This window comes from Haemaphysalis longicornis, unplaced genomic scaffold (genome assembly GCF_048455015.1).
Source record: "Haemaphysalis longicornis isolate Haplotype H1 unplaced genomic scaffold, Haemaphysalis longicornis Haplotype H1 scaffold_1, whole genome shotgun sequence".
NCBI classification, from domain to species: Eukaryota; Metazoa; Arthropoda; class Arachnida; order Ixodida; family Ixodidae; genus Haemaphysalis; species Haemaphysalis longicornis.
In genome coordinates, this window is record NW_027526203.1 from 142107317 (window position 1) to 142132765 (window position 25449).

The 25449-nt window shown below is 47.0% G+C and overlaps 1 protein-coding gene across 1 annotated transcript in view; it reads right to left on the bottom strand.

Moving 5' to 3' along the window:
* Positions 1–412: 412 nt before the first annotated feature.
* Positions 413–25449, bottom strand: part of LOC144137241 (nose resistant to fluoxetine protein 6-like) — a 121732-nt gene continuing 96695 nt past the window's right edge. The window contains exons 8-15 of the mRNA XM_077669456.1: positions 21663–21755; positions 19963–20131; positions 17041–17120; positions 14646–14762; positions 13854–13986; positions 11111–11300; positions 6160–6302; positions 413–3380 (exon numbers count right to left, since the gene is read on the bottom strand). Of these exons, the coding sequence (XP_077525582.1) occupies positions 3267–3380; positions 6160–6302; positions 11111–11300; positions 13854–13986; positions 14646–14762; positions 17041–17120; positions 19963–20131; positions 21663–21755 (1039 nt within the window). The 3' untranslated portion in view covers positions 413–3266. The remainder of the gene's footprint in view (positions 3381–6159; positions 6303–11110; positions 11301–13853; positions 13987–14645; positions 14763–17040; positions 17121–19962; positions 20132–21662; positions 21756–25449) is intronic.

Sequence of the window (25449 nt, forward strand, 5' to 3'; positions counted from 1 at the left end):
CGCTTGGAGGGGGTACTGCATTGCTTTAGACTGAGAGCAGAAAAATTTAATTGTATACCATTGATTCATTAGCTTATTTGGTGGAATGACACACGTCATCATTCTTATATGAAAGTGATACTATTATCTATCAAGCCCTAAATTAATCAAAGCAAGCTATCCCTCCTCATATCCTCACCACTCAGATTAAGGTGACGAGGAGCATCGCGAAACAGCCGGAGTTGGCTTCATGCACGTTATTCTTCTTGAACTTAGCAGGTGAATCAGCAGTCACGACAGGGTTCACCTCAGGAAATTGCAACAGCCTTGGTATCGTCGGTAAAAGGTATAGCAAACGCAATGCCTCTTCTGTTTCTTGTGCGCGCAGTCATGACATAAACTTGGACGATTGCGATCACTGTCGTTCACGCCGTCGCTGTCTTACACTTTATTTTCAATCTGATGAAAGGGTGCTAACATTTGTAGCACCTTGGTCCAACAAACATACACGCGTTTGCGTGATTTTCGAGCATCAAGAACAACAAAGTATGAATGATTCATGAACTGTGCCGTAAAACGGGTAATAGCGGCGACAGAAAGTGCATCTGAAGGGGCTCAACAAAACAAACACTGTAACCCTCTAGGTGAAACAAAGTATATGTCTGATCATTCATGAATTACCTTAGTAAAACTGTCAATGCGTCTCGTATTACAATATTTACACGAGGTGCCCTAGCGTGCACCATAATTAAAACAGGTGGTGCACTGTACACAGATGAGACAAGGTGAATGTTGGCGGTCACCGTGTGGATCTCGCCAAAGTTATTTCATTTGTTTATGACTAAACCTCTGTAAAATTTCGTAAAATTAACGAAAGTTCTCATTTCCGTTTAGTGAAATATCAGGAGTGTGTTAAGTGATTTACTTTTTTCTTAACATTTTCATCAAATGAAATGAAATACTCCTTTTACTCCCGACGATGACCACAACATTACTTCGTCTTATCAGTGTAGCACTGTCCTTTTTTACTAAGAACTGCCTATTAGCTCGGAGAGCAAGAAGAACTTTATTGGTTCTATCGAAGCAAGTATTTCATTATGAGCCCTAAACCTGGCGCCCCAACCCACAACGAAATTGTTAAGTACATGATACCACAGGTACAACAACAGTAACAACAAATGCAAACGTGGGTAAAACGGTTACCGAGCAGTTTTTTTTTCACTTCAGCAACAGTAACAGGGTTTCTCTTTGTGGGTTTTCTAGAATCAGCGTAGCTATTCATCTCGCGCCGACAAAATCCAGCCATTCGTCTTAAGAATTGATTTCGCATTAAAAAAACACTCTTACTTCTCTCGTCAGGGATGTTTGGGTAAAATACTTTGAATGAAACTCTTAAAACATTTTGATTTAAGGCTCAGAACCTCTCTATTACATTGTTCAAGGAAACATTGCAGAAAACATGCACAGGTATAAATGGTTTCCCCATTTCTCGGTCTACGCCACTAGTCCGGCCGTGTTTCCACGGTGAGGCAAAGGCTTCAAAATGAGTCGATTCGCAAGCAGATAAATACTAATAATGCCCTGCGGAAACGAAAAATGACACAACTTTCGTCACAAACAGCTCACATCCAATCTAATGCAAAACAAAATATTTTCTTTAACTTTGGCGAGACGTTTATTTTCGCGAGAACTGCATGGAGATATCTGGCATTCACTGGTGTACGAGCGTAGTGTTTCGATTGGCCTAAATAAAAGACGTGCCTCGTCTCCTGGCCTCGAAGCAAGGGGGACCGGCCCCACCCAGACTCACATTCGGAACAAAAAGGGTAAATGTTGCCTTACCCTGCGACTTATACGCAAGTGTTCGCCGTGAGGAGCGCCTATTTTACATTGTTTGGGCAAAGGAAGTCATTTTGGGTTGAGTTGTTTGAAATGGCTGCGATGGTATTTGTAAAACATCCTCACTTTAAAACGATCTCCCAGAGTTGCTGTGAGGCGAAACTTGTATTAAATATAAAGCTTTCCCTAGAAAGCTCGTTTTATATTTAAAACAATAAAAATAACACTGAATTTTTGCACAGCTTGGTATATTTCAGTGTCAAAATGCTGAAACGCCGATGAAATGCACTTCCCGCCCTCTTACAAACTACGGCAGTGCGTGCAATCAGTGGCCAGCTAAAATGCGTGCCTTCTCTGATAATCCATTCTCTCTTGATCAGTCGCTTTTGATTTCACTTACACTGCACGTTATGTTTGCTCCGATGGCAAGCTCTGAATCTTGAATGCAAAGAAGCTGTGTTCAAGTAGCTCTGAAAACCATTGCAGAGCTATCCACGAGACATAGTGCATTGTCACTGCCTTTGCCGTAACACTGCGCGAAAAGGCAAAACTTTTTGCCGCCTCAAGCATGTGACCAGTATTCCACACTGATCTCTGTCTAAACATTTTTTTCATAAGCTGCACTGTACACTCACATCAACAGACGTGAACTGGTACACTATGCGGCAAACAAGATTCAACACGCTTTCCGGAGCCACACAATATGAGTGCCATGCCAGATTATTTGCCGGCAGGAACTTAGTCGGCTGCAAAGCAAAAATGAGCGAGAACGTTTGTAAAAAGCGAGAAAGGAGGCCGTAAAACAAATTTCCAGCAAGGTGTGATTCGTTCCGTGGAAATACTTGCCTTTTTTTTATTTGCTAAACACAGCGAGCGCATTTCTTTGTCGTTAATACTGTGGTTCAAATAAGATGCCGCACAAGCAAGTAACAGTGGACGCACTCTTGACATAACGTACCGCTGAGATTTCTGCAATGCCAGAACCACGTGACGCTCAAGATGTACAAGAAATGCAAGGTCCCCTCGTAGGAATGACAAGCCTTGAGTTCCTCTATATAGCCCGGCCAGAGGAACTCAAGCCACGCCGAGTGATACAGGTGCAGTGCACTGTAACGCAAAGAGTGCACGCGCAAAGCCAAGACAATTCGGCATTAAAATATGCAAGTACACAAGTTTCTGTACTAATAATTGATCGATGAAGCTGCAGGTACGTCGAGTTCAGGATCCGTTTTACTGCAGCACTGGCACCGTCCACACACCAGAGAACACACCACACCAGCTCACGTGATAGCATAGTTCAGAAGGATCGCCCGCTGTGACGTCAGTAGGTGTGTTGGCAAGGTGATCCGCACAGTGATTATCACAGTGCGCGGCTAGGTTGGCGGTTCCGACGAGGGCTGAAGCGGCAGCAGCCGCGCGGACGGGCTGACACTCTTCTGGGGAATGGCTCACTTTCTACCGAGAAGCACTTTCTCTAATGCGAGAATCGGTGCCTCAAAGACGAGGCTGAGGGCTAGTGAAGCTCCGTATGTTAGCACCAGATTCCCTATGGCGAAATATATCTGGAAAAAAGTAAGAGTAAAACAAGTTAAATACTCTGAGAGATATATTTTGCTCGTTGAATATACATTGCGGAGTGCATGAACAAAGCATGACAGGAAACGCTGCCTCTTTGTCAAAAAACTGTTAGCGTGTCATCAACCAACGGCATCACGCGATTCCCTCTCCCCGAATAAGCGAATTCAGGTCAATGGAGTCACATATTGTTGAAACATCAGGGTAACACGCAAACACGTAGTGAGAGTGGACCCAATCATGTTTTAAAACGATTATAGCCTCTAGCATGCTCCTTCGTGACACGGTGGTCCGCCTGAAGGCGACGACGAGGCGCCTCAGCATGCAAGCAGTGGGAGTGCAGTTTCATTAATGAACGGCGGCGAAACTGAATGCGAGCCACGGGCTGTTCCGCTCCTGCCTAGCTGAGGAGGCCCTGTGAAATCTATTTGCCTGCACCAGGCACTGACGTCTGTCCGGTTCTCCAGTGCCACAAATGCGGTGACTCCGGACTTCGCGCCTTCGCTCCCAGCTCCTGCCTCTCTTTTGCGTCACCTATCCTCGACGGACACCATGTGTGGACGCAGTGCTCTACAAAGCGTTGTAATAATAAAGAATTGGAGCAAACCGTAGGACCATTCATGGTTCGTATGCACACGCGGTGGCCGACTGGTGACACTATGCCTACGCAGGCGGGTACAGGTATACGTAGCCGTGGCGTCGTGTACCATTGTTGCAGGACCGACTATCCCGTGTGCTATAACTTTCTACTGGTATTTTGCTTAGGGAAAAACAAAAAAAAAATGGTGCGCGTGTTCGCTCGCTTTGCTGCAAGTGTCGTCGAAACGCGAGTATTTTGCAGCCCCTGCCACGTAACTGCCTTTGGTCTCTCCCTGGCCCACCTCGCACGCTGTTCCCCTCCTGTCTCGGTCCTCCCGTGATAGACACAATGCAAGGTTTCCTGAGTCCAAGTCAGTGTTCCCGCGTTCCCACTGCTGGTACGCAATCTCTTGGCAGCTCTTGTCACTGATTGGCTTGGCGCTCGAGCCACGAGCTCCAGGATAGCGCGCCACCTCTTTTTGTATTTTGAAGGTAAAATATTGTTCTTATTGCATTTTTTTTAGTTTCCAATTGCCGAAATTACGCCCACGTCTATATTTATTTAGAAGCATCAGTTATGCATTTCTGCTGAGCTTCCAGTTCGTCTAATGCTTTATGTTTGCGGGACATAGTTGATAAGAATGAAGTAGGCTACCAAATTTAGTAGTTTGGAAATGTTTTGCCTGCGTTAACGTCTCGCTCACGGATTCGTTTCACTTATGGTAGGACGGCTAAATCGAGAGAGATACATACAAAAATTTTGGCATTGCAGTAGCACAGCGAAATTTTTTTCAAAGTTGCGGGAGTTAAGCTCCATACTTGCTTTGATACCGACAAAGAATCTCGTAACTTGGAAGGCACGAGCTGGCCGAATCCAGCAGCAGTTTATTGTTGTCTTTCTGAATATACTGTGGAATATGTGGGGTCGCTAAATTGGTTAAATAGGCTACTGTCGCGTTTTCGAACGCCTTGTGGCCATATCAAAGAGAGGACCGAACTTCGAGGCAACCCCAAAACATTGTCGTAATAAATTGAGGAAAGCAGTTCGGTCCGACATTCTTCCTCCCTCCTCTTCTGTTAAGGAATCCTTATAACCCAGAGGCTTCTCGTAAATACACCAAATGCCATCAAGCGCCCCCGCGACCACAATGTGCCCCACGGCAATGTTGCGCAATGTTCTGTCTGTCTTGGCTGTGTTACGTGTCCGTTTTAAATGGGATTTGTGATGAATTGCGAACGCGGGGAGAACTCAGCGGGCTGGGTCGATTCTGTTAATCAAGTAGGTCCGTTGAAGGCATTTAGAATGTGCAATTGCCCAGCAATCTCTTCGAGGGCGACGCTCATAATAGCAAGGCCGCTGTCACACTGCTCGATGTGTTCCCCTACACCATCATTACGCTACCTGATTATAAGCAAGCAGTGTGCAGCATTATTCAGAGGCGCTCATAAAATGACGCGAAAAAGAAAATGTGCGATGGCGCAGCATGAAACAAAGTATAGCCGGGGACGGGGCGTGCGGCGGGGAACACCAAAAGAGCTTTTTTAACAGCCTTAACTTTGCAAAGCTTTTAACATTCCATCGCGAGGGTGCACCATGTGGGAAGCGCTATCGCGTGCGCATATATTGCCTCGTCCACTCCACCTCTCGAAGTACTTGCTCTGGTGTAGTCCGTAATCATAAATCGCGAATCAATGAAATTTCTGTTTACCCAAGAGACCAACTTGGATTTATTGGATTTTTTAGAATTTAAATGACTTGTTCGAAACCAGACTATTCTACCCACCACAATGATAATTTCGGCTTTAGTCCAGTTAGAGGCTTGCTGCTTAACAACTTACGTGATTCGGGTACTAAGATGAATAATTAATCCCGGGGTTTTACGCACCGAAGTTACACGTGAGGTGTCAGGCGGGCCGTTGCGGACGGTTACGGATTATTTCAGACCACCTGTGGATTTGTCACGTTCACCTAAGGCTGTATACTCAGGTATTTTGTATTACTTCTCCACAATTAAACGACCGCCACGGCCGAGATCGAACGTGCGTCCTTAGCTCACCGGCACAAGGCCTTAGGCAATGAGCCACCGCGGCGGTTAGGAGCTGCAGTTACCTTTAGGTGGCGTCGTGTTAAACATGAGTGAGGGAGTCTGCTACAAGGAACACGACGGTACTATGAGAATAACTCACCAGTAAGTAGGGCGAGTAGTCGAAGCTCTCCTCCCTCGAGCCGTAGAAGATGACCATGAGCACGGGATGGATGATGTACGCGCTATAGGTGAGGCGACTCAGGGGCACCAGTGCCCTGCACGACAGTATCTTGCTCACCACCCCTGCAAAAGGCAACGGCAACGATCAAGCCCTGTTTATCGATAGAGTATGTGCAATATTAAACGTATAGTAGGATTGCTAGACTATTCTTTCTTTTGCTGGTTTCCAAGACCTACACCATCCAGCGACTCGTCCTCCTCGCCTTATTATCAATCTTTGCTCCGCGGAACTGCTGCAAAGAGCAAAGAATGGAATTAAATGACACTGCCATCTCAAAAGGCAACGCATAGCGTTAAGACGTAGAAGGTGCCAAGTTGTTCCATGTACTGCGTGTAGGGACGAGCTATGAGAGCCAGGGTAATGCAATTTCTGCCAACCGTTTTTAATGCCAGACGATCATCATACGCGAGAAAGAACACCATTACGCAATAAGTATTCAAGAAATCACAGACGGCTTGGTTGCGCCAACCAGCGAATATCAGGGGAAAGGTTTTTTCGGAAGGAGCCATTCTCTTGCCCGTTTTACCGGTTGCTACTTAAATGCTATGCAGTTGAGATAACGTTTGGTCCTGAGCGTGTACCATAAATGCATATGTAAGAATGGCTCTAGGCACAAACACCATTACAGGTACTCGGTATGACCTGTTGGATCAATCTGGGGAATGTGTCGCGTGTTTGGTAGTGCGTCTGGCGACACGAATATTTTTTAGACCTTTCAGACGATGTTTCCGTTTCGCTTTCCAAATTTATTTTACCCATAGGCAAGCGCCCACCATTGCGTACGAAGAGAAGTCGCAGCGGCTCTACCAAAGCGCGATATCAAGTCCAAAGAATTTGCTTATGTTGAACAACTTGCCCGATCGGAATAGTCGGTAAGGCACGGTCTTTGCAACCGTGAGGACCCAGGTTCGGCCCTAGTTGCGCCAGCGTTTCTCCCTAGCTCAGAAAGTTCTTCATATCAAGGTTCAGTCTAGTTTTGTAGACTAGTATTGCTTTCGCTCTCAAAAACTATTTATTAACTTTTCTACTGAATGACTATAGGGCGCAGGTTTATTTTGAGAAGTAGGGCGCAATCCAAAAACGAAGCAAGCCCACTTGAAATATCTAGATCTTGATTAGCGGTTTGAGACAGGCGTCCCGAAAGTTGAAGCGTCAATAGATTTGCGGTTTGCGTTTCTAGCTCGTATCGCGCACTTGGCTCCAAAGAGGCCACACATGCCTTCCTTCGCTCCCTGAGACCACTTTCATTGAACCTTGTCAAGCGTTTGCACAGTAAGAAGTGGCCGAGGCCCTTTAGCACTACTATCCCAATACGTGTGCCCTGTGGCCAAACTCGTCAACGGAACCAATTTTTCCCTACTGGAAAAGGCTGTAATTTGCATTTGACGATGTTGTATACACGTATATCAGTGTGCCGCAACACGCTTAACGATGAGGATTTCAAGCGGTTTGTACATATTATATTCAAGGCAGCAATGCCGAGGCCTTCAAAAATGTTATGCAGCTAAACACGGCTGTTAGTGCACTTTTACACTGCGGCAATTGCACTTCAGGAGAACCCGGAAAGCCATGTATACGATTTCCCGCTGCCTTGGTACAGCTATACGGCCTTAGACACTCCGGAGAAGAGTGCCCAATGGGAAGTCCTTAACACTAAAGGACTACATAAACACCACTGTGAGGTTAAGTGCCTAATATTTAATCCCCCGACTGTGGGATCGAGCCAGTAGCGAGAGACCTCGCCAAAGGCCCTTGCTTCGTTCACTAGTTCATGTGCGCCCGGCCCTCAACCCGTTTCAGGTCGGCCTTAGGTTTGCGCTGGTATGTGAAATACCGAATTTTAAATGCAGAGCATTTCTTTAACTCACGATGTCACCCGTTCTTGGCGTCCGTAGTTGTCCGCATCGCTCGCCTCGACATGCCCGGCTCAGACGTTTCGCTATCGGCGCGATCAACATTCGATAGCGCGCCCAGGCACGTTTCAAGGACACTCTCTCCCCTCTCTCGGACTCAACGTGCGCCGAGGCTGCCAATTTTACTGCTGACGAGCGCTCTCTCGTCAGCAGTTGCCACAAGTGCAACAACATTAACGTAACGCAAACTACTTAACGTCGTGCGCCCCCGGAAATGTTCTGCATTTGATCGTGCCCCTCGCGAGGGGGATGTTTCACTGCGTCGCCATGCGAACAGTTTGCCACGCTTTAGTTTCAGTTCCGTATCTCCCCGCCGCTGCCGTGGAGAGAAGGCGGCCGGCCGCGACTCTCGCCACCGCGGCGCTGCGGTTGCGAGTTGCGCTAGGAAAGCGAGCGTCGTCTGCTAGCGGGGAGCGGAACGCGTTCCGCTCGGCATCTCCGGTCTTCGACACTTCTGGCTGCGCACTGCAAAAGAAATAACTTTCTTTTAGGGCACAGCCCCTTGGCGCCCGTCTCTGGGCTGAGCCGCGTTGTCCGTGCAACCGAGTGAACGACGGCGCGACCGACGAGTGAAAGAAAAAACTGTGCTAGATTCCTCTGTCATTGGAATAAGTAAAACACGAAGTGAAATGTGCAGCGAAATCTGCAGCGAAATGAGAATGATTTGCGGGTCGGTGGCTGTCTTGTGGGTGTGCTTGGCGAACGACGTCCTGCTGGCGGGTCGCTTCGGCAAAGGTGTACTGGGGTCATTTCCGTGACGGATATGACGTCAGTGAAATCTTCGTGTATCCAGGCATAAAACACTTTCGCGTTAAAAATGCGCGATTTATGAAAGCAAAGGAGGAGAGTGTCACGAAATGGGAAGGGGAGGGCGGTTCGCCGTGGCGGCGCGAGCCAGCGCTCTCCGCAGTTGCGTGGCCGCGGAGGGGAAGGGGAAGTATGCTGTGCCCGCACGAGGCGCTCGACAGCGCGACGCTTGGCGTAAATGTGAGGGGGGCATGCGCGTGACTACGATGTGGGTTCGCTTAAGACGCAGTTCGCGTACCCTTCTTGAGACGCACTTCGCGCGCCGACGCAGAGGCTTATCATCGCTGCCGTCGAGAGAACACACGAGTGAGTGCTGCCTCAGCGCACTGCTGCTGCGCCCAAATGTCGCATTAGTGAGTATCGTCTTCGCCAGCCAATTTTTAAGCTCTGATTTCTGCCTTATCGTCAGAAAGGTCTAACTAACGGTCTAACAGACAGCACAAGGAATTTTCGCGCAGAGCTACCAGGTAGTAGCCGATACTAGAAGCATGGAGCCTGTTGGCGCTAACTAAGCAGATAATTGTAGTCGTGGCATATTACCATCCAAGTGGAGCTTGCACAGAGGCGGCACCCTATGGGAGAGGCATTCTTGCCGAGCTGCTACAAGATAAGAAAAGAAAATCTCCCCTACTGTGGCAATTTCCATAGAACACTAGATGACAGCTCCCTCGGCCGCGTTGGTTCCGGCACTGCTTCAGATCATTAGTATCCCCCTTACAGTAATTTCATCCTGTTCCTCTCTCGCGCACGTCGTGTCTTTCTTGAATTTTAGAGGCAGCATGGTTATGCAAACATGAAAAAGGTCGAGCGGGAGTCACACAGAACGTGGAACAATTCTACTACAGCCCGTGGCACTGCGCCACCGCTGCATCTAAAAAGTGGGAACGCGCCTTAAAAGTTGGCGCACTGCTGCACAATAGGTCGCGGTTGCAATTGCCGGATGCGGAGGCTCAAAGTACAAAACCACTTGCGTGTGTGACATTTAAAGGTCGAACACATGACCGGAAAAGCACTCGATCCCCGCACGCGTCTCCGCCACGAGAACCGGTTTGGCTGCCGGATGACCCGCCGCGTCGGCCGCTCCGGCACGCATCCAATCTGCTAGATATTTTGCCGCGCCACGTCGGAAACCGGATTGCTCGGTCGGAAACCGGATTGCTCGGACGGGCATGTGTCTCCCGCTTTAAAAGCATGTGTAAGATCCTCGGCGTCTCAAGGAATACGGCGCTTCCTAAAGGCGAGTTGTCCACCAATTTAACTAATTTTAATTTTTACATAACACGGACAGCCGCTACTCACGACTAATTATTCAAAAATCCTAGATTCCTACAAATGTCGCTCCTATTTTCTCCCATTTTCTTTTGCGCTACAAATTTATCTTTACTCAATGCAAAAACTTTTCCTATGCCGAAAGTGACACTCATTAAAAGACTTGATGGGTTCGTCGCAGCAGCAAGCAATATTCAAAAGTCGAAGTACGTACGTATCTGAGTTGTGGTAGAAGACAAAAAATGCCGAAATTCTGCAGCAACACACGCAAGCGCAACGAGCCAAGCTCTCTGCCGTTTTCAGATAAACGTTCTAAATGCCGAGTGATGCCTAGCCATAGACTCCGACAGCCTATCCAGACTATTCGCTTGAATAAAATTTTAAAATATGGCTCCATCACACATTTAGAGCTACCATATCCCACCACAAGCCTTGATCATTTGCTGCACCTGTTATGGACGCATCGAGGGTGAACGTAAGGCATTCCAGGCGGCATTGAAGCCGGCCAGATGTATTCTGTGTGTGTGCGCGCGGCGGGGTCTTGTCAAATCGATCTCGGTTTCATAGAACTTCCTGACATTCTTGGGCTGAAATATACTGCGTCGTGTGCGGCTCTCGTTTTTCGCCCACTCTATGGTCAGGAACAACAACGGGAGCTTGAAAACATGAACTGCCAAGGAAAACCGCGCTCGCTGAAATTTGTGGCAATAAGGGTGTCGAAATGTTTCCAATCATGTCTAAGGAAATACTGAAAATCCAGCACTGATATAAAGCAACATACGTTATCTGCGTAAGAGCATGTAGATTAGAATTTTCTAGACGTTTTTAATCGGCACAGAAAATTTCTCGGCTTTTGGCAGAAAGCGCAGCGTGATCCGTACCTCCGTATCCGGCCAGCGATGCGAAGATGATCCAGGCCAGTCCAAGCGCCCAGACCGAGCGCGCAAATGCACCGTACACAGCCGCCCAGGCGATCGGTGGTTTGGCCTCGCCCGTGTTGGCTGGCCACATGGCGTACAGCACGCCCAGCATCAGCAGTGCACACACCGCCCAGCCCAGGTACACGTACCGCTGCGAGAACAAGGAGGCATGAATGTTGTGGATTACGTGGCTGCCCAAGCAGGGCTCACAGATGCTAGCGGTATCCCGGGCAGGCAATCTGCACGCGGCAGTAACAGACATTACGCCGTAACAGGCATTACGGAACAGTACGCCGTAACAGACATTACGAGCGGTGTCGGGACAGTAGTGTAAGTTTTGGGGCCGCGTGCGCCTGCCTCTTTGTTCGACTGTGCATATGATTGTGGAAAACACTTATTCCACCCTCGCTTTTTCTCCTGATAGACTGGAGCCCCTTTCCTCTGTAAAGGCTGTTCGTTCAATCTTTTTACGTGCTCAGTGCGGCCAATTGCGATGCGTGGAGGGTTTAGCTGCCGGCCGCGGCCCGATATCCCCACCCCCACCCCAAGCCTACCTTGTGTCTTCTTTAAGTGGACGAGAGGAAACTATGTTTAGCCTATATAAAGACATGCCAACTTTTTAAAAATACAGACACCAGTATTTCGTCTTCTGATGATGATGAATAAACTGAAAGTACAATTGTCTTCTTATGTACACAAAGGACGAGTGTAAAACTAAAGAAGTCATGTCTATCTATGACTTAACAATTCATTGACGTTTTGATATGGTAGTTCTATAGTTCAACCAAAAAGTTTTGTTTTGGATTCGAGGATACGATTCGCAAACCGTGCCACTTAAAAGACCGCGCAGAAAAAAAAGAAAAAGGAACAGCCAGCCGGAATTTGAACCTGCGACTCTAATTTAGTGTGCGCGAAGCCTTAGTCCACTGCGCTACAAAAGGCTGGAACTTGCGCGGGAAAACCTGTATACTACATTGAGACCCACCCTCTGGTCCCATCTATGTTTTATACCCGATTTCAAGGATTGCGGGCAGGTTAACTGAACATTTTTTGAATGACAGTTGCGCAGCAAGGTTAAATAAAGCCCCCACCATAACTGATTTCCAGCAACAGCACTGTTTCGCCTACGACTGGGATTTCGCCCTGCGGGAATCGTGCATACATACTTGTGTTTTACGCTTTACGCTAAAACCTTTGGTCGATATTGATTTCTTATTCCTTGATAAACCTTCCGTGTCTCTCTTCTGCTCTTAACTGGGCTTATATTTTCTACATGCGCTGCTGGTCGCACACTAATTCGCAGTTCGCAACTCCTGGAAACGAACTGTCTTCAAGAAAAAGAGCGCTAAAAACCATTACAGAAAACTCAAACAACGACGAGACAGAAGCGCATCTGTCTCGTCGTTCTTTGTTTTTTTCTTTCGTTGTTTGTAGCACTCTTTTTCTTGAAGCAATATGCACTAACTAGGCCAACAGCACATTGTACGTAATTATACGAATTGTCGCCAAGCGACAGGCCGAAGCGTCGTAAGCCGAAATACGGGTTGCATTAGCGCTAGTGTTGAGCTGTGTCTACTTCGTGGACAATACTATGTTTATTACACTCTGAGAACAAACAGAACAAATCCGCATTCATTACGGCATGAACGTTGTCAAGGCGCAGTTTTCGCTTCTCGATCGATTCCGCACGACCGTTCGGCCGCGCGGACTTTCGATCGGCCGACGTGTTCGTGTCGCCATCGGCGTCGTGTGGCGACGGGGGCTGCCAATCGGAAGTCGGCGTCGCCGTCGTGTCGTCGTCGAGTCGGCCTAAGTAGCGCCTTAACAAGAACGGCGGTAATAGAGTAAAAAAGATGAATATGGACGAACACGATAGCGTTAAGCGTGCTGCAGGATGAGCTAATTAACCAATTAACCAAAGGCGGCACCGCGACCCGTCGACGCTGAGCAGACTACGCTTCTCTCCGCCGGAAGTGAGAGACAAAGCCCTCCAATTGCTAGAATACTGCTTCAGGACGCACATGAGAGAATCGATGGCATACATGCGGGAAGATGGCGGAGCCCAAAAACACGCAGGAAAGGGTAGGAACGCGGCAACAAACTTTGAAACGAAAGTATGAACTTTCAGCTGCGCATAAAAATGTTATACTTGGCACAGATGGCGTTGACCACCCAACTTAACGATTTCGCTGTACTTGAAACACCTTTCAGGACCCCTTTAAAAGAATCTTGCCCAAACTCTCTCCATGGCCGACTTGATCGAAAGGGCTGTCGACGCGGCCTTTCCTCCTTTTCATTAGTTTATTCTCTGTATCCGTCTCGTGTCGGCTGTGTGTGTGTGACCGCGAGTTCGGCTGGAGAGAGTACCGCGTGATATATCCTTTTCATCTTTCTTCCAACACTTTGGCGGAGGAATACTGGACGCATTGCGCAAACCGTCAGCAGCCTGAAAAGGAGCGAGTACATGACGCAGCGTCCTGTTAACATCGGTATGCGGCAACAGGTACGCGTCTAAGCATAAAACCAGTTATGCCTGTGAGGAAAGTTGGCGGCTTCTATTGCATAATGATTGCTAAAAAACAGTTGCGTGTAGAGCTTGGATAACATCTCCCATCCTTTCACCGGGGTACACAAACCGACTTAAGTATTCTTAGGGCCAGCCAGCTAAAGACAGTCCATAAGTACTTCCGGCTGGCGGATTTACCTTTCGGATGATGCTGGACCCCTGCGTTCGGTGAAGAATGTACCCAGTCACCATGCCTACGAGGAAGGGACCGATGCGGCAGTACGGTTTTACGTACACCTTGCCCATGAAGTCATTCAGCTTGTCCAGGGGCCTGCGAGAGAAACGAGCCTTGCTACACTTGCGGTCTCTAATTATTAATGGGGTTCCACGGGCGCTGAAGAGTAAGTCTGGAACCGGGAAATCACAGCGTGGTGAATTTAGTTTCACCAGGTAACAATTCATGTCTATAGTTGTCTAAACTGTATGGTGGTCATAAAATTCAAGCCGAAAGAATGAAAAATTTAGATAGCATGGGAAGTACATAGCTTTGAGCACCAAGCAATCCGTCCCACCACCGTAAAGAGCCAAGTTATATGTTTTATTGTTATCGTTATCGACGCCTAAGCATGAAAGGCACGCATGTTCGTGGTCAGCCTGCAAATACGCGAGGATGCTAATCCGGAACACACATTCCTGTAGTAGACCAAAAATTGCGTACTCCGTGTTTCCGTTCTACCTTTGGCGCCAACAAACGAGCTATGCAAGTGTATTTATTGCGAAATCATGGCGTACCTTGCCATTAGGCGCTACAATAGGTATGTCACAATCGCATGCGCCCAATGGTTCACACCTATCAGGACACATCTATTGTCACGCGCTATGGCGAGGTGCGTGGAAATGAATGCTTTCTGTACGGACGCTCGAAGGGTCCCGCTAGTGGTTTGTATTCCAGTGGTGTTGGTGTGTAAAATTGATTCAAAATATACGTACGTTATGTCCGACATGTAAGGCGCCGCTGGGAAGTCATTGATGGCTGTATAAAAGGCTGTGAAGCTCGTAGATCCGAGAAACAGCAGGCAGATGAGAAGAATACCAACCAGCGGCTTCCTGCAAAGTCAACAGGCGGCAGAAGCTCCGTCCTGTAAATATGGCGCTCACATATGCCTTCGAAGAAGAATATTCGAAACAAAAGTCAATCTTGTACATCAGTGCTTCTCGCATGTGAAAGGGACGCAGACATTTTCCGGAGCTCTACACAGACCACATACCACTGCACCCAGCACACTTCCCTTCAGACGAACCACTGTTTGCACATAAATACGTTCTCGACTGTTTATCTCACACTGTCATCCTAGTTTACACTGTTTTAGATCATCCATATTTGTTTTGTAGAATTTAGTATCGTCATTATCAGCTGCCTTGACGATTTTACGCTATTAATTAGTGGCGTTACATACCCACAAATTACAAGTCAACAAAATATCAGACCCACTATTTGAAACACAGAAAACCGCCCAGTAAGTTTATCCTGACATCATCCAAATGGCACTTTTTGGCGTTTGCTGTCCTTGCACCACAAAGCACATACACGTACATACATAGTGCGTATGTGAGAACAGTGCGAATTGTTCCGTCCCGCGTTTTATTTTTCCCTCACTTCTGGAGCAATACAAAACCTTGGCTCTGCCGCATAGGCTGCTGCGCTTCAACCGTTTCCTGCCACGCATCATTATGTTCGTTTCAGAGCCTGGTGCTGCGGGTACGTGCGCGAAATATCCAGACAGATACCGAAGCCATGTGGAAAAACCCACGAGTGACGAAAACTTTCCCATAAGAGAGAAATAAAATGTGTCTGCTCCTATCTCCCGTTCAGCTGTGACGACGTACTCCCGCCTGTTACTTCAGAGCCCAAGGAGTCCATGGCAGATCCACGTGTGAGAACTGCTACTTTACCCCCATTCGCCTTTTTGCAACAGACCGCGCGGAGCCATGTATACGTCTTACCTCCCAACCCCTCACTCAGTTATCTAGAAGAAAGCAGCGCTCGCAGGACGACCCCCTGGGAACAATGGAGTGGTGCGTCCAAGCCGTGTCGCCAGATTGCGGGCAAAGTGTATCATGCTGGTGGATTTACGGGGACAAACTGGCATATGAAAGATTCACGACAAGGTACCATCGTCGATACAGAGTTAACACCAAGCATACGTGCGAACCATTTTCATCTACCTTGAAAAAATAACGAAGGCAACCGCTTGTAATATAAGATTCAAGCAGAAAAAGCATTCAAAGGCACGCAAAAATACTCCAAATAATACTCCAAATGCTTGGTCGCAGCTTGAAAGCGCGGTGACGGAGACAAGTCGGTCGCGCGTCACCATTACTTTGCAGCAACTACGAGCTCTAACTTTTACTTCGGCGGGATAGCTGCACGAGAGAAACCGTTTGTTTTAAATAACCAAACTACTAAGGAGTAAAGAAGTTATTTTCAGGGAATTAAGTAGGCAGATATTGGCGTCCCAGATACCGAATGTAAGTATAGGAAAGCCGTGGTTCCATCTGCGGTGCAGCATTTCCAAGACAGACAAAAGTGCCTCAGCCATCTGTAACTTTTTGTTCCGCTAAGATAGATTTGATTTACACATCTTTCATGAGCGCACGCGCATCTAGTTGTCCTGGATGAGCGCCTCATTCTGATGGCGCAGCATTGACACCACCGAACTTGTACTGCTTGGAGCTAAGCGACATTGCCTAGTGGGCCTCTACGCTGTCCATCTGTGTCACACCTTACATAAAGAAGCGCCGTACAAGTAATACGTTGCATGTTCTGTTCCCTCAATTGGCTTTGTTATCAAACTTTTGTCCGTGGTTCAGAGAAACACACGCCGTTATAACAGACAATCGCTGCTTCCAAAACACACGGTTGCTTCCTTTTAAGAGCTACCTAGTAAAACAAAGTACAGCAGGTACTGAAATTCGACTTTCTTCGATGGATGCAGTCGAGAAAAAAAAACAAGAAGCAGCTGTGATATCAAGTACCTACAGGCATTTTTAACATCTCTCACGAAATAGCTTATCAGTACGAAAGGGTGTGTTCACAATTTTGTGGAGCCGATTTAACCATCAGGATGACGCGTGCCTCTTGGAAGTCGTTGAGAGGCCTCAAGGCTTTTTGCCCAGCTCACCACCTTCACAACACAGATTTTTTCAGGCAGCCAAATGCCTTAACTTATGCAATGTCCCTTAAACTGGTTGAGATCATGCTCGTCTGTATGCGCTAGGGAGAGAATGGTTGTGCGGAGCGACGCGTTGAGACTGGCTTGTAAAAGCTAAAACTTATTCGAATGCACTCCTCCCAGACAAGGGTGCACAAATTTGGACATCTTACCTGTAAAGAGCGTAGATAATGACCGGTGATATGATGTAAAACTGGAAGTCAACAGCCGAGTACCAGGTGTGGTTTAAGCACTGCAAAGAATATAAAAGTTACCACGTTAGGCAACCGGACCCTCTGTGTTGTTGCTTATTCCGTACGGTTTTTGCTAACAAAGTTTAGAGGCGTTACTGAAATAAAGACACCATACTGTTAAAAACTCATCGGTAGAAGCGTATCGAAATAAATTAAACTCCAGTGTGGCTGTATGAATGACGTGTTTATTCTTCAACTGCACTGCAATGCTGACGAGACACTCTCATTTCAACAGAACGGCAGTTCTCCTAACAAGACACAGGCACCACTAAGGCATCAACTTGTAACTTTCGGTCATGTGTTACCATGTGTTACCATGTGTACTGACAACTCAATATTACGGGGGTAACGCATGGGATTCGGACCTAAATCCAACTTGTGGAACCATCTCTTGTCCCTGAAGAGGCGAAAATGAGTTAGAAAGGATAGAGAAAATCCCTTTTCGTGGATTAAAGCAAACTCCATAAGGAATAGAACCTTTCCGCTTTTAACGAAAGCTCGTCGCGTTGTGCCAGTTCACCCGGTGCAGAGCTATATTCATTTAAGCATTGCAGATACTCGCACTACGATCCTTGATGATTGTACTCAAGTATTGCAGTGATGCATGCACTCCTAATTCGTAGTTACGCGTGTACAGTCTTTGTCAATTTTCTAAGCCAAGCTTAGAATTTTTTTGCAATGATTGTGTCTCCCTCGTGATTTGGTAACACAAAATTTGTGTTTAAACATGCGCACCAAATTGCCAGGGAGATAGCCGAAGCGCTCCAGATAAGCCGGAGACGTGAAAATTCTGTTATTCAGGCTTCTATTTTCTTGCACACGAAGGAGATTGCCTATACCGGCAGTTAGTGAGTCGCACACTTTATAATAGCTGTGATTGTGTTTATTTGGGTTGACCCTATCTGTTTTTTTTTATGACGCATGCGTCATCTGGTCACTGGGACGTTGTACGTTCTTCGTTTCTCTTGATTAAATTTCAGGTGAGAGTAGCGCTGCTCCCCTTGATCTGTCTGTCTTCAATCTTTCAGGGTAGCGCTTTTTGAAGGTTTCGTCATGGAGTTTGCAAGTTTTCAACCAGATATATATACTTCCTTCATATATTTACTATACATACATCCTATATTTGTAAGCAGGACGTTAGAAAGCACACGCTAAAAAAACAGCAGCGGGCTTCAATTACGTCTGCCTCCTACCTGTTTCAGTGAGGTCATTTGAATTTTTACATCAAAGCTGTTAGCCTCTAGTTGAGTGGAAAATTTCGTGCCGTAAACACAAAACCCGGGCAGTTATCGCCAAAGACGCTGAGCGCATGCGTCAAGCTAATCCTGGATACAGTATACAGCTCAGTGTCGTTAAAAACCACAAAACAAGCATCGAAACTGCATTATTGATGATAATGCGCGTGTGACCAATGGGACCAAAATGATTGAAATGTAACGTCTACTGATTTAGTATCTTCTTTGGCTAGAAACATCGCATTGTGTTATTTTATTAAGGTGTATCGAGGCCATTAGGAGTACTTATGTGGGACAAGGTTTTGCGAAGTTCTCTTCGTTTCCTTCACTGCTGGTTCTAACAACCTATATAACTGCATAACTACTTTGTTCGAGCCCTCAAAGACGGGTGTTGCAAATCGAGATGAAGCCAGTGCAAACGAGGCGAACGAGACGAACAATGCGAACGAGACGAATAGACTTGTCTCGTTCACACAACCATCATGAGCTAATGGATGGCCGAGGCCAGGTGGTTTTTTCTCAGCCCAGGTGAAAAATACCCATCATGTCCCAGGGTCGGTTCGGTACCTTTATTTCACAATCGATTTGGAACCAGCTTTTTAGCACCCACGAGTCATTGCGCGTTTTGAACTCGAGCCAGCTTCCCATTACTTTCACTGCGCTTTACGGTAGGGCACGCAAGACATGGGGTGCAAACCAAATTCCACGTCAACAATGCCCACGCTGCTTCAAAAGAACGTCGGAGCGAAGACAGCGATCAAAATCCCACCATTAAGCTAAGCATGCATCCTAGGACCGAAAAGAGCGGGCGTTCCTGGCATTGCACAAAGGTTCGCCATGACTCATTCCCGGTTTTTTTTTTTTTTTTGTAAAGAGCAGGCTTTATACCAGAATAAAGCAGTGTGTTGCTCAGCAAAAAATTGTTTTGCCGGTGGAATTTTTTTATATTACTTTTAACACCTGTAACTTGCCGCGCCGTGTCCGCAGGCCGCAAGTCTCGGCCATAGTGAGCATCGTGCCCTGCGCAGATAGCGTGCCTTAGAGGCTCAAGCACACATTTATTTATTTATCAAGATACCCATAGCGCCAATGCTGGGATTACAATGGGGGGAAACACAAAAAAACACTTAGTACAGGTATGTACAAAACAGAATCAAACTGTAGCAATCAAAGTAACACGAACTGTTATACAACGGCGAACAAAGACAGCGTACAATATTGAAATGAATCACCTCATCTTCAGGCATGCGGCGAAGGTTTCGCTCTACGCAAAAGACACCGCGCGATGAGTTATATTAGTCCAGTCCAATATGGACCTCGGGAAAAAGCACATTTTAAGCAGATTTGTTCTGCATGCAATTTCTTTTAGTTTAAGTGTAAAAGAAAAATCACTTAATTAAATTGTAAAATATGAGAATATTTCTCTATGAAATATGCACAGCTTGTGCATATTTCGTATTGAACGCCTCAGCTCTATATTTTCCTCAATTCGCACCCCACCTCCTAATATACCGATATTTCTTTTGTTTGCTAATTTACACTAGCTTTGCTAGTGCTCCGTTCGACACTTTTTCGTACACCAAGCTATAAAATTAACGTGACGTACCATCGACGGTGTATGAATGAAGTTCTGAAGGTACAGCGCATTGATCCACCAGTTCGCCTTGCAGGTGAGGTCATACGTGGCGATGGATTCCTTCCACCGTGGCCCGTCACCGCAGTAGGGCAACAGCACGGCACAGAACGCGATCACAGCCATCATCAAAGGTGTCATCCTGCAAATTGGGAGGAGCGTCCGGTTTTTTAAAAGGCGCAGGAGTGCTATGAAGAAGTTGACTCGTGGAAGAGTCACTTTCGCGCTATGCCATCGCCAGCGACTTAAACTGACTGCGGCAGCCTAAGTCACTGTCATTGCTGCTGAAAATGGTGGCGTCGCTTAGGATATCCCGTACATTAACAACAATGTTTGGATCGTGCATCACCAAGTCTACAGTTTCCTTGCATCTGATAAAAGGAATCGGGGAATAATTACAAAGACTCCTAATCACTCTTTAACATGTCCTGATTGCGAAAGCGTTAGTGTTCAATTGCCGAACATGCTCTCCCGTCATTGTCAGCATCCTTTACCTAACCGCTTTTTTTCTTGGTTGCTCTTACGCTACCCCCGTTTGCATTGCTAAGCAACGGGGGCGTTTAGTGGGGACACACCTAGCTACTACCCAAGTTTCCACTTGTGCAATTAACAGGCTCAGATTACTCACGTAGGCCTCCCTCACAACGTGGGTCCACCACACGTTGCTAACTAAAAAACCACGGCGCATTCACTTGCTCTGATTGATCATTTTCTCTTTGCGTATTTTTCTTATTCTCTCCGTTACTGCGACTCGGCCCGTAACTGCGTTGGCGTCGCCAAGAAGAGAGGATATTTAGCGGGAAGGTAATTTGCTACTCGAGCTTGCTAGGCGATTATTTCACTATTCGCCGAATTGCTGCTTCTATAGTCACACACGTGACCCCAGCATCTGTCTCTAGCACATGATTTTAAGCCAAATTCCTCAACGCATTCACTAGGTCCCCTTCACAAGCTAGGTTTGTTGAGCTATGGTGCTGTTGGGATGCGTGCTAGTCTCGCATTATGTAGGAGGGTGGTTCAACCCACCCGGACGTAAATTTACCTAACTTCCTTTTCAAACCCAGTTACCCTGTTTTGTTATTTTTTGTCTTTTGCCATTTTGCGTGCCATCTGTACGCCATTTCGTGCACCTTCTGTGTACCACGAACGCCCGCTTTTCGACCCACCGATTTTATGCTTTCTAATTAAAAATGGCTTCGAGGAAGAAAATTTCACCGATAAAAACTTGCTGCAGCACAGCCGCTAAAATGAGTGGTTAAGTATGTCTCATCACCTCCGCCCATTTTTAGGAAAGCCTCGTGTATATCTTCGCTTCAATCTTTTCTGTTCATTTTGGGTCCCATGCTGTCTTGCACTTCTTTGCTTATGTCGTTTGTATCGTATCCATAACTGCTAGCCTTGTTGTTCAAATGTATAGAGCAAAAGTGATTGCGCGTTTTCTCAGCTCCGTAAGGCTCCTTTAAAATGCAAATTGAGTGACCATGTTTTAAATTGCGAGGCTTTAGGGTTACACGCCTACTTTTTTTAAGGAAGGGAGTGACATCCACCCAAATTCCACTAATTCCCGCTACATGTGTGCAGCAGCAATGTTTGGGCTCAGTACTTATATAGAAAGCGTGAAATGTGGCGAGTATATGATGTTTAGCTTCGTCTTTAGTACCAAGGGAACGTACCTCCAATATCTGTGTACGTAGAACAGCATCCATTGTCTTGCTCCGCCAGTGGCTGCCAGCTGCTTCAGTGTGACGTAGACAACTAAAAGTCCGCTGTATGGGGACGGGCGAACAATTGGTTGAAAAGAGCTCAAATACAAAACTGAAGTTTTTCATAGCTTTCACTGTGGCAACGCATTGGCTAACTTCAATTTCCGCCAAACATCGTACGCCTCGTTTTGTGTTCTGGCAAATAGAACAAGTCAAGCTAAAGCTCTTTTATTCGTATTTTTCACTCATAATAAGCACACAAAATTAAATGAAACACCGAGATAAAATAATAACACAGGCTAACTGAGGGAGGGGATGTATTGATTCGTCGTTAGGAACCTGTGTTATGATTCCCCACAAAAGGGACCTTGGGATAGGAAGACGCAGCTATGCCGTAGAAGATGCCGTGATTTGAGACATATGTTGGCTATCAGATTTGCACGCAAGCTCCAATAAATCCTGGCCACCGAAGGTACACAGCCTTGCTCTGAATTGTATCTACTGCAGCCGCTTGTGGTTAGGAGCTGGTGTTCGACGTCTTCCCGCATCTCTTTCACCTCTCATCAACCAGAATAGAGATCCTTATGCTGCACGGAGTCGTTGCAAAAGACACCACCATGACTGTTCGCGGCATCACAGTGCGCAATAGAGTCAGGCCTGCATGGCTTTGGCAACGCCCGCGTGGTTGGGAATTTTGTGATAGATTGTTAGTCGATAGAGTACCCCCAACTGCATGAGGTCCCAACATTATAATTTTTTCATACTTATCCATTCATTAAGTGTTTGAAATATTTTGGTGGGAGCCAGTTTACCCTTGCTAACCAAAATGTGTCCCTCCGTGCTTTCATTATCTCCCGGTTTGCACTTCAATTTCTCGCAAGCACCCCACCACATCATGTCTGGTTTTTCCTCCACACAAGATTCTCGTTGTAACTGCGCCAGCGCCGGCGCTGAAAACAAGCGTGCGTGCGGGTTAGCCTGTTTCCACGCTCTAGTAGCACAAATATATGGAGTATGTAGAAGTGCTGCTCGACTGGTCGAACTACACTGACCTGCATTCCCTCACCTTTTTCTTTAAAAGAGCCACCTTCCACTTCATCATGCCTCTGAACAAGCCTGATTAATGATGTGAAACTTCCTTCCCCATTTCTTGTATGCATGACGTCACGAATATAACTCCTTTAAAGGAGCCATGAAGAGAAAATACAACTTTGTTTAATTTGAAAGAACTAGGATTCAGTATCTCACTCAGCTCCATTACAGCCACAAAAGATGTTTTTAACGAAAAAAAAGCAAGAAGTATTTAATAAGTTTCAAATTTTGCGCCAAAGTGACGTGTTATGAGGAAGAATGATGTCATACGGGCCAACAATAAAACGTAATTTTCAGTGCGCTAACTGCACGTTAGCATTCAAATGATGCGGTCAAATGGAACTAGAGGCCCCATTACAGACGTCCAGTCATGTGTCATCGCGACAGGTCAGTTAGGCAGCCGCCAATCGCACAAACAAGGTTCCGTGACGTCATAGAAAAGTTGCGGGAAATTGGCTAGGGGGTCGCGACTGCTTCACACGTTTTCTTTAATATCTCCGTTATTTGTTCGAAGATTGCGATGATATTGGTATCATTGTTATCGGGACTAAGCAGTCTTTCTAATAAACCCAACTTGTATTTTGTCTTCATGGCTCCTTTAAGGGGTCCCCCATGCAAATACCGCTTTAAATTCACGCTCCCTTCTTTTTTTCAGCGATTGCCTGTTTCCACCACCACTACCATCGATGCAAATTATTCCTGACAAAAACTACAAAAGGACCCTGACCCAGCATCTCACCCTCTGGATTGTTACAGTCCCTTCTTCTCCTCCCAAGATCCGAGGAAGTTTTCATCATCAAATTTTTGCCCGATGCTGTATATTCCTCTGAAACGCTCCCCAAGAGGTACGCACCCCTCTCTACCCGTAAATGGCCTTACTGCTCCTCCCAAACTGCAGCAAGTCTCCATCATTCTGTTTGTCACTGCCACAAATTCTCTCGATACTGCAGTTTTTAACACCGCCCTTTTTACCATTTTTATCGAGCCATCTACTTTAGACACGAAGGCATACCCTCATCGCAATTTTTTCGTACTTCTGGGACACCCTGATTTATCTTGTGATGGTTTCTGTCCCACTTATTATCTACCTTTTTTTCACCAACCATTTAACCTCCTCTTACTAACTTCTTTTGCTTTAAAATTCGGCCTAAGCTCCCTGAAACTGCACATATGCCTTAATCAACACTACTGTAACTACGGGGATACCCTTCCTCTATAGTACTATACGTAGCCTGACTCCCGGTTTCTTTCCGCAACATGCAAGCAATTCGTTTTTATTTGCCTGCTCGTGAATAAGCGTCCTTGACTAGCAAGCGATCCTAGCTTCTGACGCAGCACATACCACATACAGGGCGCCCCCAAACAGTTCAGGTGGCAGTTGACTAGATCAGCGCACGGCCAGGCTGGAGCAGAGGCGCGCGCTCGTTTGACAAACGCGCGCGCTCCGCCAAGTGCACCCGACGACCACGAGTGCACTCCTAAGTGTATTGTGTGCGACGGTCCCCACCTGACGGGTTCAGCTGAGTGTCCTCGCCGCTACCAACCTCGCCGGCAGCCGCTTACGTACGCACAGGCGGCCAACTCCAAGGCAGCATCCGCCACCAAGGAGGAGGACTTTCCGCCTCTCCTGAACAAGCTCCCCTCCAAGACTGCTGGCCTACACAACGCCACGAAGCAAGACGCTGCCAAGAAACATCACCAGGTGAGCTGCACACGCTCGTTGCCCAGTAGCGCTCCGTCGAAACCTCCATTCCTCCCCCACAACAGCGACCCTCACTTAGACCTTATTAAGGAGCTGCGTGCCATTCGTGCCGAGGTAGCTACTCTCAGGCAAGAGAACGCGGCTCTTAAACGCGAACTTCAACTCGCGAAAAAGCAACCCTCTCCGACGTCTCCTCCTGAGAATGAGCCCATACAAATGGATATACAGTTGTCTCCCCCCTCGCAATCTCCTGAAACCACCGACCCCGCCGCGTCTCCCCCGCCCAAACGCAAGGCTGTCTCGACCGGCGACTCGCCCTGCGCTTCCACGCGGGATGAAAAGCTAGAAATTCTGGAACAAACAATCGCCAGCCACAGAGAGGAATACCTACAACTCCACAACGTCCTCCTACAAAATCAGACGGCCCTTCAGTCTACCATTGAGATGATGCGCCTCGATTTCCGCAACTTTATTGGGTCTCAGGCCGTAGCTCACAATACCCCCCTCCCCCCCGCGGACGAGGATGATGTCTAAATGCCGTAGCCCAGTGGTTGTGTGGCAGTGGAATTGCCGAGGGTTCACCCGCAAGCGACACAACCTTCAACAACTAATCTCGACAGAAGCTACTCCTCCCGCCCTCATCGCTATCCAAGAACCTGGTAAACACATTAAATTAACAGGCTATCAATCCTTTCATACTCCCAACAACCCGTATACAGCGGTGCTTGTTCAGCGCAACATTCCTGCGGACCATCACGTCTTCGACAGTATCTCTATTCCGCATGATTTAGTCGTCCTCTATCCGCCAAAGCGCACTGCCTCTAGGCTATATGTCCTCAATGTCTATAGCAGCCCCAAAGCACACACGCATAACTTCAGCAACTTACTTACGCTGACCAAGCGAGCGGCTGCTCACCACCCTCTAATTATACTAGGAGATTTTAACGCCCCGCATACAACCTG